The 13,945-nt window shown below is 34.7% G+C and overlaps 1 protein-coding gene across 4 annotated transcripts in view; it reads left to right on the forward strand.

Moving 5' to 3' along the window:
* The window catches only part of FANCL (FA complementation group L), a 92,944-nt gene that overhangs the window by 27,431 nt on the left and 51,568 nt on the right, over positions 1-13,945 (forward strand). For 3 of the 4 annotated variants that reach the window (XM_077766487.1, XM_077766488.1, XM_077766489.1), the window contains one exon: positions 985-1,085. The exons of the other annotated variant lie outside the window; for it this stretch is intronic. In XM_077766487.1, the coding sequence (XP_077622613.1) occupies positions 985-1,085 (101 nt within the window). The remainder of the gene's footprint in view (positions 1-984; positions 1,086-13,945) is intronic. 4 annotated transcript variants of the gene reach the window in all.

Consider the following 13,945-nt stretch of genomic DNA (forward strand, 5'->3'; position numbering starts at 1 on the left):
TAATTAATATGTTATATATTATACATATACTGATATTAATATATAGTATATATTATACATATACTATATACCAATATATATTATATATGTTTAAAGGAATAACACTTAACACCTTTTATTAGGGTTACAGGTACATAATTTTCATACTTGTTCTCATCTGTTTTTATTATTTAATGTATTTGACTTCTTAAAAAAGAAGTGGATCTCTTTTAGTATTCCAGACCATATGTACATCTGTAATTTGCAGATACATTTATTTTTCACTTTCCAATTAAGATATTTGTCTAGGTTTGCACCCCTGACGTAATTGATAATATTCAGCCCCAGCAATTCTAATGATGCTAGTATTGCTTGAAAAAAAAAGTTTTTCTTAGTTTTTCTTAGGAGGTACATAAACCATCCTGAAGATATATGGGTGGGCCTACTGGGGAAAGGAACTGTGATCTAGCCAGATAGATAAAAAATCACTTAACCTGGTCTAGGAGTAATAAAGAATGTTAAGTCAGTAAAAGAAAGTAGCAGGTGAGTATTTACTGTAAAAATAAGGAGGTTTTGTTTGTAAGGGTGGGATTCGTAACTGTATACAAATATATCCATCTAAACAATGTACTTAAAATTCAGGCTTTTCTTAAAGGCACATGTTTCTTTGTATCAAAACTGTATCCATAGTAATAGAAAAATGGTGAAGCATTGTTTTTGTTTTTTGTTTTTTTAAACTCATCTCTGATAGGCATAAGAGTCTAGGAAAAATATTTGATGTTTTAATGGTATAATAATTGATGTTTTCATATAACCTTCAATGCAGTCCCTCAGCTTTTTCAGGTTTCTTTATAGGAGACAGGGAATGATTCAGCTGGAATGTCTATGAAAGTAATGGACACTTGAGTTAGCCACAAAGGAAATTTTGAAATTGTTTTGTAATTAGGTACTAACAATTCACTGTCTAGCATTCCAACTGAGATTCAAGTTTTTTCTTTTACACAGGAAGTTGCTTTAAAGAAGAAACGGGAGTTGTGTCCACCACCACCTCCTCCCCAGTTCTACTCAAGCCTTATTGAAGAGATAAGAACTCTTGGTTGGGACAAGTATGTCTATTTTAAAATGTTTCAGAAGTTGTTTTTTTGTTTTTTGTTTTTTTAAATGCAATTCAGTCAGTATATTTGCAGTATATGTACATTTTAGCCGTTTATACCTTTTTTAGTCAAAGTGGTTATAATTAGGGTAACTGATCATTATTGTGGCTATGAATTAAAGGGATATCATTTTAAACAAACTGATCTACAAGGTAAAATACTAAATATAATTTGGAAAAAAATAACATTTTTATATACAAAATAAGATGCTACCATATTTTTACTGAACAGAAAAATATAGTTTTATTGAGGTATAATTGACAAAGAAGATTATAATATTTTTAATGTGTAGAGTATGATGATTTTGATTTATATGCACATTGTGGGAGGATTCCTTTAAACTCATTAACATATCCATCATACTTGCCTTTTTTTTTTTCCTGACATTTTTTGGGCCATTGTTCTTGTGGCTGTTATGGAAGAGAGACTTTTAGGAACTTCTTACTGCCATTGTCACTGATATCACTCAGTATATTTACTGCCATTTTCACTGACCTCTTGCTGTATGTTTTCTCTTTGTCTTACCCGTTTTCTTGTTTTTCCTCTCCCATCTGCATTCACCTGCCTTTATTTGAAATAATCAAGAATTTTATTATTTTTTTTATTCTATTAAGTTGTCCTACATTCTTTTCTTATTCTTCTAGAATTGCCTTAGAATTCACAACATACATATAGCAAAATATACATTGTTACTTTTACCAGTTTTCTTATAAAACTCCTTAATGTGTTTTCTCTCTTCTTTACATGTTGTGTTATTGTCATCATACATTTTAATTCTCTATTTAAAACTGGCAAGCTTTTTTTTTTTTTTGATTTTTTTTTTTTGAGGAAGAGAGAGTATGCATGAGCGGGGGCAGGGCAAAGGGAGAGGGAGAGAAGGAGGGGGAGAGAGAGAGAGAGAGAGAGAGAATTCTAAGTGGCGTGGAGCCTAATATTGGGCTCAAACTCACAATAGTCAGATCATGACTTGAACTAAAATCAAGAGTTGGATGCTTAACTGACTGAGCCATTCAGATGCTCCCCAAATTGGCAAGCTTTTATGATTATATTTGAAGTCAATATATGTATTTGTCCCAGCAACAGTTATTTCTCCCAGAGTTCTTCCCTCCCTGCATTTCTGTCCTTCTGTCTGGAATCTTTTTCTTCTGACTCAAGACTTCCTTTTAATGGCACTTGTGGGGATGAGCACTGAGTGTTATATGGAAACCAACTTTACAATAAATTATTAAAAAAATCCAGATAAAGTAATAAAGAAGTTCAATTATCTGATTAAAAAATAAATAAATAAACATTAAAAGTTTTTTCTGAAAGAAAAAAAAGACTTCCTTTTAGTATTTTTTTTTAAATTTTTGAGATCTAATTGACATATAATACTAGTTTCAGATATACAGTGTAGTGATTTGATGTGTATATTATGAAATGATCACAGTAATAAGGCTAGATAACATTCATCATCACACATACTTACACAGTTTTTTTTCTTTCGAGGAAAGCTATCAGGATTTACTCTCCAGGCACCTGGGTGGCTCAGTCAGTTGAGCATCTGACTCTTCATTTTGCCTCAGGTCATACCTTAGGGTTCATGAGATGGAGTCCAATGCTGTTAGTATGGAGCTTCTTGGGATTCTCTCTCCTCTCTCTCTTCCCCTACCCTACTCATGTTCACTCTCTCTTTTTTTATTTCTTGAAATCAAATATTTAAAAAATGTACTTCCAAATATATAATGCGGTATTAATTATAGTCACTGTGCTTTACATTACATAACTGGAAGTTTGTATCTTTTTGCCACCTTCACTTGTTTCACCTCTGCCTCTGGCAACTACCAGAGCATATTTGAGGCCCATATGGTTTTATTATTTTTTTTTAAAGATTCCACATACAAGTGAGATCATGTAGTATCTGTCTGTCTTCTGTCTGACTTGTTTTATTTAGCATAATGCCCATAGGTCCATCTATGGTGTCACAGTAGCAAGATGTCCTTTTTTATGGCTGTGTAGTATTTCATTGTATATTTGGTGTATATAAATGTTATCACATTTTCTTTCTCCATTCATTCTGTCAGTGGATACTTAGGTTGTTTCCATGTCCTGACTTTGGCAAATATTGCTGCAGTGAACTTGGGGATGCAGATATCTCTTCAACATAGTGACTTTGTTTTCTTTGGATATATACCCAGAGGTGGAATTGCTGAATCATATGGCAGTTCAATAATAACGTTTACAGATAATTTTAGAATGTATACAGATTTATAATTGCTGTATCATCCGGTGGATTTTCCCTTTTATCATTAAATGTTTCTTTTTGTTTCTGGCAATACTTCTTGCCTTAATGTCTACTTGGTTAGATATTAGTATAACTACACAAGATTTCAGTGCTTTATTAAAATTCTCCATCTTTTCCCCTATTTCCTTTCATAGTTGTTTAAAAATACCTTTCTACTAATCCCATAATCTGGGTCCATCAGAGTTTGTTTTTAATATTTTTCTTGTAGTTTTTAGTTATATAGTTAGTCCTGGATCTTGGCATTCCTACTACTTTTTTTTTTTTTTTTTCCTGTACTGTCTGTCTGTCTGCCTTCTTCCTTTTTAGAGCAGTTTGAGGTTCACAGCAAAATTGAGAGGAAGGTACAGGGATTCTTCTTTGACATTTTGTACCTATGTATGTGTAGACTGCCCTGTGACCTCCCCACACCAAAGTGGTACATTTGTGATAATGGATTGGCTTCTATCAACACATCATTATCACCCCAAAACCATACTTTACATTGGGGTTTAACTCTTGATCATATACATTTTATGATTTGGACAAATGTTAAATGACCTGTATCTGCCACTAATGTATTCTACAGAACAGTTTCACAGCTCTACAACTCCTCAGTGCTCCAAGTATCCATCCTTCTCTTCTCCCCTAATCTCTAGCAGCCTCTGGTCTTTTTATTGCCTCCACAGTTTTGGATTTTCCAGAATGTCTATAGTTGGAATCCTACAGTATGTAGCCTTTTCAGATTGGCTTCTTTTACTTAGTAATATGTGTTTAAATTTAGTCTTAGTCTTTTTATGGCTTGTTAGTTCATTTGTTTTTACCACTGAATATAGTTCCATTGTCTGAATATACCAGTTTTATTTATCCATTACTAAAGGACATCTTGGTTCCATCCAAGTTTTGGCGTTACAAATAAAGCTGCTATAGACATCTGTATCTAGGTTTTTGTGGCTTTTTTTTTTTTTTTAAATCTACATTGGTAAATACCAGGACCTAGCTACTTTTTTTTTTCTTAAGGTTTTATTTAAATTCCAGTTAACATACAGTGTAATATTAGTTTCAGGTGTACAGTATAATGATTCAACACTCTCCTACACCATGGTGTGCTCATCACAACCAGTGGACTCCTTAATCTCTCCTACCTCCCCTCTGGTAACTATTAGTTTGTTCTCTATAGTTAAGAGTCTGTTTGGGGCACCTGGGTGGCTCAGTCGGTTAAGTGTCCAACTCCAGCTCAGGTCATGATCTCGCGGTTCGTGGGTTCGAGCCCCGCGCTGGGCTCTGTACTGACAGCCAGCTCAGAGCCTGGAGCCTATTTTGGATTCTGTGTCTCCCTCTCTCTCTGACCCTCTCCTGCTCACGCTGTTTCTCTCTCCCTCTCTCAGAAATAAATAAAGCATTAAAAAAAAAGAGAGAGTCTGTTTCTTGATTTGCCTTTTTTTAAATTAATTTTTTTGCTCATTTTTTAAATTGCACACAAGTGAAATCATATGGATTTGGTCTTTCTCTGATCTATTTCACTTAGCTAATATTCTCTAGCTCCACCCATGTCATTGCAAATAGCAAGATATCATTCCTTTTTATGGCTGAATAATATTCCATTGTGTATATATCATATCTTCCTGAACCATTCATCAGTCGATAAGACACCTAGGCTGTTTCCATAATTTGGCTGTTGACAATTCTGCTGTAAACATTGGGGTTCATGTTTACCTTTGAATCAGTATTTTTGTATCTTTTGGGTAAATACCTAGCAGTGCAATGGCTGGGTGTAGGGTAGTTCTATTTTTAACTTTTTGAGGAACCTCTATACTGCTTTCCAGAGTGACTGCACTAGTTTGTCTTCCCACCAACAATGTAAGAGGCTCCCCTTTCTCCATATCCTCCCCTAATACCTGTTGTTTTGTGTGTTGTTGATTGTAGTTATTCTGACAGGTGTAAGGTGGTATATCATTGTGGTTTTGATTTGTATTTTTCCCTGATGATCAGTGATGTTGGGCATCTTTTCATGTGGAGTAGTACTTTTTTTTTTTAACAGTAAAGAGAAAGGGATTTTTCTTTATTTTCACAAAAGAATGACTTGAATACTCTATAACAACAACAAAAATGTAAAACCTGAAATCTCTTGGTCTCTACTCCACAAGATGATTGCTTTTTCTTAAAAAACAAAAAACTGGTAAACGGGGAGAAATGAAGAAAGGACTTAATTTGCGCACATTTTAGTTAATGCATCTTATTTCCCTGACTCTTGCAGGATGTTCTTCAGTATTTGCCCTTGTTCATTAAGGCTGCAGTGCTATGCTTGGTAATCTTTTTTTGAGTGTTAGAAATTGTGTATAAAAGAGTTGAGACGCTCTCGAGAGGACATTTTGTTTTACAAAGAGGTTACTTTTTCATGTAAGAAAGAGTGGGGGTAGGTTTTTGTAATCCTATTAAAGACTGAACTGGTTCAGTTGGGTTATATAGTCTTTGTAAGATTCATTGTAGTGCTTACCTCTCCCTCCCCTCTCCTAAGCTATAAGGCTTCAGAACTTTCAAGCTGGAGCTAGATGTGTTCAGTGCAATTTCTCCCTTGGTATATCCTAAACTCTTATGTGTCTGTTTTTATTTTTTAAGTTTATTTATTTTTGAGAGAGAGACAGAATCCAAAGCAGGCTCCAGCCTCTAGACTCTAAGCTGTCAGCACAGAGTCCGATGGCAGGGCCCAGACCCATGAACCAGAAGGTCATGACCTGAGCCCAAGTTGGATTCTCAACTGACTGAGCCACCCAGGCACCTTTTATATGTGCCTTTTCACAAGTCTAGTTTATCTCCCAGTTAGAGTCAGGGGTCCACTTTTGACAATGCTTCATCTACCTCTTGTTTGTTTTGCTTTTAGGGGTAGCCCTCCAAGAGTTCCCACTGAGAGCCTGGGGATATTCACTGAGGCTTTTTCTGACTGGTGGGAAATGTTAATTAATCTTTCCTCATATTGTGAGAGATCTCTGGCCCTACCATTCACTAGATTCTGGCCCTTTATGTCTGTTATTTTTATTTCTCTAACTGTAAGAGATGGCCAGAAATGCTGCTAGTTGGTTCTGTTGTTTTATTTTTTTGTTTGCCACTTAATAGGAGCTATCTGTGCCCTTTGGCCAGATCCTGTTTCTCTTGCCCTGTGCCCAGAGTTGGTAAATGAGCTGAGGGAAAAATGGCTGCAGTATTGGCTTATCTCTCCTTTGTTTCTTTTACTTCAGGATGTTGGTTCTTCAAGTCTTGTTCCCTTGACAGTTCTTTGATGCCTTCAAAATTATTTTTTCCCCTTGCATCAGGCTGCTCTAGTAGTTCTCAGTGGAAGTGTAGTTTTGTGGCAAGCTACTCCATTTTAGTAAGAAAGGGATGCTATTATAACTTTAAATGTACTGTTGTGGTTTTATTGGGGACTGGTTAATGTCTATTCATATGATTAGGCATGATTTCCTAAGGTGCCATTCATGAATAGGATTTGAGAAAAGCTAGAACTTTTAAATAAAATTTAGTATAACGATGGAGGGGAGAGACAGAAGATAAGTAATGAATTGAGATGAACTAGTAGCAGTTTGGCTGAAATCATGAAGATCTGTCTTGAGGCATTGATACCATGGACCTGATCATGTTTTTGGATTTAAGGTGATGGAGATTATGTTGATTTATTATATCAAGATCCTTAAATGTTAAGATCTTAATTGTTTAAGGAATAGTTAGGAATGTAGGAAGGTCTTGGGAAGGGAAACCCTTTTATAAGTGGATGTGACCTGTTTCCCACCTAACTATTGAATGCCTATAATGTAATGTAGTGGAGATCTTTAGGCAAGACTTAGGATTCCTCAAGGAACTTAACATCTAGTGGGAGAGTCAGAATTTAAGTGGATGATCTCAGTAGTACTTAATTATAGTTGTGATAAGTAGTATAGAATATGATGATAGGATTTCTTGAGAGTCATTAGCAACAAAGGTATATATGAGAAGCAGTGCAAGTATTAAAATATTTTATGGAATAAATATTTTTTAGGGACAAATAGGAAGTATTTACTTGTACTTTGCATTATATACATTGTTCTGATGCGGGAGAAAAAGAAATAGATATCTATCTTGGATAACAGAGAAAGCCAAAAGGAACATTATGAATACCTCTATGATAGTACTGCTCACAACATGAATACTTGTCTCCTTCTTAAACTAAGATTATTATATACAGGAACTTCCCCTTTCAAAGTTTCTGTCATATGCTACTTTCTGCTCGCCATTTTACATAATTCTTAGTTAATTCTCAGAATAAATTTCAAGATACATATTTTTATGCCGAACTTTATATATAAAATGAGTATATGTAGCCAAGACGGGCTGCATAACAGTCGCCAGGCGTTCTGTGTGAGCGACGCTCCCTGGAGTTGTGCTGGCGCGGGAAGCTCTGATGCGGAGCCTTTACTGAAGTTCCTTCAAGTACTTGGAGAGATAGTTTTTATTAGTTTCATCCTCAGTGTATGACTGTCTCATCATGGATGAAATTGGCCATATGCAAAATTAACCCATCCTGAGAGAGAGTTTTGAAATCTGTTGCTTAGATTTGTGAAAGATCAAAGTTTAATTATAGTGACTAGTGTGCATGATTGAATTAGAATATAGCTCCTGTTTCTGAATCATTTGTTTCATAGTCTTTACAAATGAGGAATGCGTTAGCAGAAGAGAAGTTGTTTGCATGGATTGTCAGAAGCCAAAGAAGATTTTGTCAGTATTTATTCAACACTTGCTGGAGTAAGAAACTCTATGGATATTATTTTTGTGATTTAATTCTTAAATTAGGTCTGGTATAGTTGGCACATTGATAATACTGGGTTTCAGGGCCCTCAGAACTAACACCAAGAGTTGGATTGGGCTGTTCACATATTAGAATTACTACCTTTTGAGGCCCTGCCTGAGCAGCTGGCCAGCTTCTTAATGTAAAACATCTCTTAAAATGATACAGATAGTGATTTGCACAACTAATTGATTTGAATGGATTGTCAGAATCTTAATAGTTCCTAGACCATGTCAATATGCCTATATTTTCCCTATACTCTAAATAATATTCTTAGAGTTTTTAGTGTAATGGTAAAATCTGATAATAAAAGACAAATATTTTTTTAAGGTAATGAAGACCTTGCTGTGTTGTTAAATGACATATTTGACATATCAAATCCCGTTGGCTCAGACATTATAAAAAAATAGGAAAAAGAAATACTTAGAATATAATTGAAATCCTTTTTTTTTTTTTCTATATTCACATACCCTTTTCATAGAAGTGACATTGAGAATTAGTAACTGACCTTAGGTTTGATTATTGTTATAATTTCTGAATTTGCTTCAACTTCTAGAACTGCTGACTAAAAACAGCTAGTTGTGCAAAGGGTAAAAGAGTGATCAGGCAGCTGTGGGTGATTTTAGGTGGTACACAGTCTGCAAAGGTGAGTGATGCAGCAGGTTTTGATGGGTGTCTGTTCACTTCTGCTTATGTTGTTCTGCAGAACGGTTCATGAAAATGATAAGAATTAAAACGAATCCTTGGGGTTTAACAAGATTTTTCTCTTTCTTATTAAAACTGTCCTGGAGTTGAAAACACTGAATACTTTTCATTATAAGTGGGTTGACCTAAATTAGGATAATCTTTTATCTTGGCCTCTTTTAGTTTCAGAAGTGTCTCAATTTGGAAGAAATGCACATCTTAGTTATAAGATACCTTACGTTTATTTTAGTAATCACATGTCCCAGGTAATTCAGAGATTAAATAGTTCTAACAGGAAGAAGTGTGATCTGATGGTTGTTTGTTTTTTAGACAGCATATTTGTCAGTTAGAGCAAGTAGAATTTCAACTGTTTAGCCTTTTAAATTTGTCTTGTTAAAGAGCTGAGTTTTATTAAATTTGTTCTGTTAAAAGATTGTAGACATACATTAAGTTGGAGTTTTAATGAAGTACCTTATTTTGGTAACGTACTTAGTCCATTGATGGTGATATTTTCTATAATTCTCAGTGCATTTCAAAGAACTGTATACCTTAGTGGCAGAAATGGAGATACTTGTTATTGGAATTCATTTTACCTTAACAGGAGCTTTAATTCTAGTTTATCAGCTGTGTGACCTTGGGCAAGTAATATAACCTCTCTGAGCCACATTTTCTTAGTTTTTCAAATGAAACTAATAATACTTAATAATAAGGGCTGAAAAGAAACACATGTTACTCGATTCAAATGATGCCTTTTTGTAAAGTAGGTATAAAGTTGTTGAGCCACCAGTTCACCTAAAAGTGTCAGACTACATGGGAGTTTTATAGCTCTTAATTAGTGTTATGATTTAATTATAATCAGTAATGATAATTTCCATTGCATAATGCATAGGAACATAGATGTTAATAAGCTTGATTTTCATTCTAAATTACCTATATAGCAGAGTGCTTTTTCCTCGTGTATATTCAAATCACTGAATAACTGCAAATTATCTAATAGTGAAAAATACGTTTTTCTAAATTGGTAAAAAGTTTATAGTGTATATATATATAATTTAAACTGTTTGCATTCAGTTGTTTAAAACTTACATATGAATCTGTAAATATGAACCAGTCTGATAGCAGCTTCTCCATGGTCGTATAATAGATAACACGCATAGAAGTTTAAAATTTCACATTCCTGGGGCGCTTGGGTGGCTTAGTTGGTTAAGCCTCCAACTCTTGATTTCAGCTCCACATTGGGCTCCTTGCTGACAGCACAGAGCCTGCTTGGGATTCCTTCTTTTGGTTGGAAAGCAAAAATTTACATGGAAAGGAACAGTGTGACAGTTTTGAGAAAGGTGAAATCCTTCAGGGCTGCAGATGAACTAGGAAGCTTCTTAGAGGAGGTGGGTATTGGGATAGGCTTGGATGGAATATAGAGAGCCTTACAAGGGAGGTAGTGGTAGAAACAAGTTTTTAGTGCTGGAAATGTGCAGTTCATGTTTGGACTTTGGAGATCAGTTGGTCACTTAAGAGGATTAGTGTCAGGGCCAGACTGAAAGATCTTGACTGTTACACTAAGGATTGTTTATATGCAAGTGATGGGGCTTCCTTGACTGATTTGAGTAAGAGGTTAATACAATTTAAAAAGTACTTAGGAAGATTAATTTAGTCATGGAAGGGCAGGGTAGATTGATGTATATAGAAGATACAAAAAAAGAGAAAAACACTAATTAGGGAGGTGTTTTTGAAGTAGTTAATGCTGAAACTTGAGGTGGTGGTAAACGTGGAATTAATGCTTTATTAAAATATGAAGGTCTGTAATCTGCCTTTTGATATTATTGCTGCATAAATGCATCTATTTTATATTATTATTTTATCTATTTTTTTTTTGTTTGTTTGAGAGCAAGAGAGGGAGAGTATGATGGTGATAGAGGGGCAGAGGCAAAGAGAGAGAAAATCCCAAGCAGCATGGAGCCTGACACAGGGCTGGATCCCACAACCCTGGGATCATGACCTGAGCTGAAATCAAGAGTCAGATACAACCTGAATCAATCGAGCCACTCAGGCGCCCAGGCAACTAGATGTTTAAAGAAAAACTATGTAACTTAAGCTGTTAGTCAAACTAAGGGTAGTGTTACAAAGCAAATTTCTTTTGTTTTTCTCTACTGATAACATTCAGCTATTATCAAGAATAACAAAACATCTCTGTGAAGCTTAAGTATTAGTATCCTTTTCAAATGTTTGAAAAACTTAACTATCAAGTTTAGTGCCATTTTATTGTAAGCAGTAACTGATAAAGAAATGCAGCAAATGATAAATACAAAGTAAAGTTCTAAAAATAGAGTTTTTTCTTTAGAGTTTATATTTTTACACTTTGTTAGTCAATTTTAGAATATGCCTCGCTAAGTAAGAATACCTAAATATAAATAAGTAATAACTTCTAAGTATAAATTTTAAATATGATTTTGTAACTTCTCAAAAATTGGAGCTTTTCAGTGATGACTCTCCTAAATTTATTATATATATGAATTTGTATGTTATTTGAATGAGTGAAAGCTACTACAATTATTCCATATTATGTAAATTGAGATACCCGACTTTACAATAAAACAGAACATTTGAAATAAGCTTTTTTTATTAGAAAAAATGATTTTAGTATTACTTGTAAGAGTTTATTACTTTTTTCTCCTCCATTAATATTTCTTCCATAGACCCAACAATAAGATTCCTATTGTGGATAGAAATACATTCTTTTAGTAAGAGTACAAGCTAAGGTGCTGTTAACAAAGAGAACCCCAAATTCTCAGTGTTTCAAACAAGATAGAATTTTATTCATCTCTCATTTAACGGTTGAAAGGTAGACAAGGTAGTCAGGAGGGAGTTGGCTCTGTTCCATAAGGTCATCCAGGAAAATTTCTTTTGTTTCTCAATCATCCACCCTGGGTGCATTGTTGGTTTGTTTGTAAGTTTATTTATTGTGGGGGGGTGGGGGAGAGAGAATCCCAAGCAGGCTCCGCGCCATCAGCACGGAGCCCGATGTAGGGCTCAAACCCTTGAACCATTAGATCATGACCTGAGCCAAAATCAAGAGGCTGACGCTTAACCAACTGAGCCACCCAGGTGCCCAAACCTGGCTGCGTTGTTAAGTACAGTCGTTACTAGCCATATGTGGCTATTGATATTTCTATTTAAATTACGTTAAAAATGCAGTTTTAATGTATTTTAAGCTCTTCATAGCCACATGTGGCTGTGGCTGTTTTGGACAGTGGGGGTTATAGACTACTTCCATCACTGCAGAAGGTTCTGTTGGTCAGAGCTGCTCTAAGAGCATTGTTCTTGTCGGCATGGTTTTTGCTGGCTCATGTTGGCTTGAGTTCCAGACTACAAGTAGGGAAAATGAGAGGAATAGAGGGTGGGAAAGGCATGGATTTGTTAAAAATGACTCAAGAGATGCACAAATCACTGCTTACAGTTCATTGGTCAGATTTAGTGATATGCTGACACTCCAGTGCAGCTGGAAGGGCTGCTAGCTGAGTGGAATGTACCCTTCTAAAGTTTGGTTTAGTCACGGGTGCTGTGGAGGCAGGGATCCTATGACCAAAAGGAAGGAGATGAGAATAAATACCAGAGGACATTTGGCAGTTTAGGTCACATGTACCCAAGATGTTAGTTATTAGAATAAGGTTTCTTCCTGTCTCACACAAAGTAGACAGGCATCATTGTAGATAAAATGCTTAATTTTAAATGACTATGCTGAGATTAGCCTATAGTTACAGACATTTTTTGCTACTTTATTTGAATTGCTTCTGAAAGTTCACAGAATTAATGTTATGATCATTTTGACAACAAGGCCATATCTCATGTATTACTTCTGTCTTAAACTTTGTGGGAAGAAAAATTGTTTGTGATTGCCTAAAGACTAGAACTTTTATTTCTATCTTATTGATGTTCAATAATTTTAATATTTTGATGCTGAGCATCAGTGTGAAGTGTGAAAAGTACTAGCTAATGATTTAATTTTTCCTTTTCTTTCCCCACACCTTCTTGCCCTCTCTGTGTCTGTATATTTAACCATGATTCTAAACTACTTGGGGCTTATAATGAAGAGCAGCAGTCTTTTTTTTTTTTTTCCCACACCATTTTGTATCACTGCTTTTATTACTGTTTAAGAGAGACACTGAAATGTTCATGTTTACAACTTCCATATTTCTAAATAATATGCCTTTTTCAATATAACTTGATTTATCAGTTTTGTAAATTACGTACTGATTATTATCATAGAAGACGATTTGGCTCCTATATTACCTTTTCTCTCCCTTCTTCACTATTCTTTTATTCTTCTGTTAGCTTTAATATTTCTTAAACTTCTTTCATGTCCCTTCAGTTAAAGATGGTATCTCTTCTCTCAAATTAGCAATTAAAAATTTTAGTGTTCCTAATCTTCCTTCCTCATATCTTTTCCCTTCTCTCTCTCAATTTTTGTCCTCTCTTCCTTTTAAATTGTCATGGTCAAATATATTTACATTAGTTTCTGTGGCTATAATTAAGTCTTTTAGCTTTTGTCTCTTGCTGGATTCTAAAAATCATAATTTGTAAGCAGTTAAATTTTTAATGACTCCATAACTACTTTTCATTGAAAAGCTAATGGTAGAGCAGTGACAGTTTTCTTCATAGCTTTATTGTTTATGACTTAGTTTAAAGTTCCCTCATCTCTTTTTGCTTTCTTGCATTTAAAAAAATTTCCTAATTTCATCTTGTATTTAGGTCATACTCTCTATTAATATCTATAAACTTTCAATTTTTGCCCACTGCCTACTTTCTAGAGCCTTCTTTCTTTCTGTTCTAAACTGTTTTGTCACTCAGTGTTTTTCTAACCACTGTTCATTTTTATAATAGTTGTTGGAAATTTGTTAATGTTTATTCCTTCTTTTTCTTCTTGTTAACTGTTTATTTGTAACTTGTTAAAATTCCTTAGTTTTATTTTGGTTTGTGAGGATATGAAGGCATGTGCTCATCTCAACGTCTTGACTCTGCAGTGTCCATGTTTATAGAGTCAGAGCTGTAGAGTCA

This window comes from Crocuta crocuta, unplaced genomic scaffold (genome assembly GCF_008692635.1).
Source record: "Crocuta crocuta isolate KB4526 unplaced genomic scaffold, BGI_CrCroc_1.0 scaffold113, whole genome shotgun sequence".
NCBI classification, from domain to species: domain Eukaryota; kingdom Metazoa; phylum Chordata; class Mammalia; order Carnivora; family Hyaenidae; genus Crocuta; species Crocuta crocuta.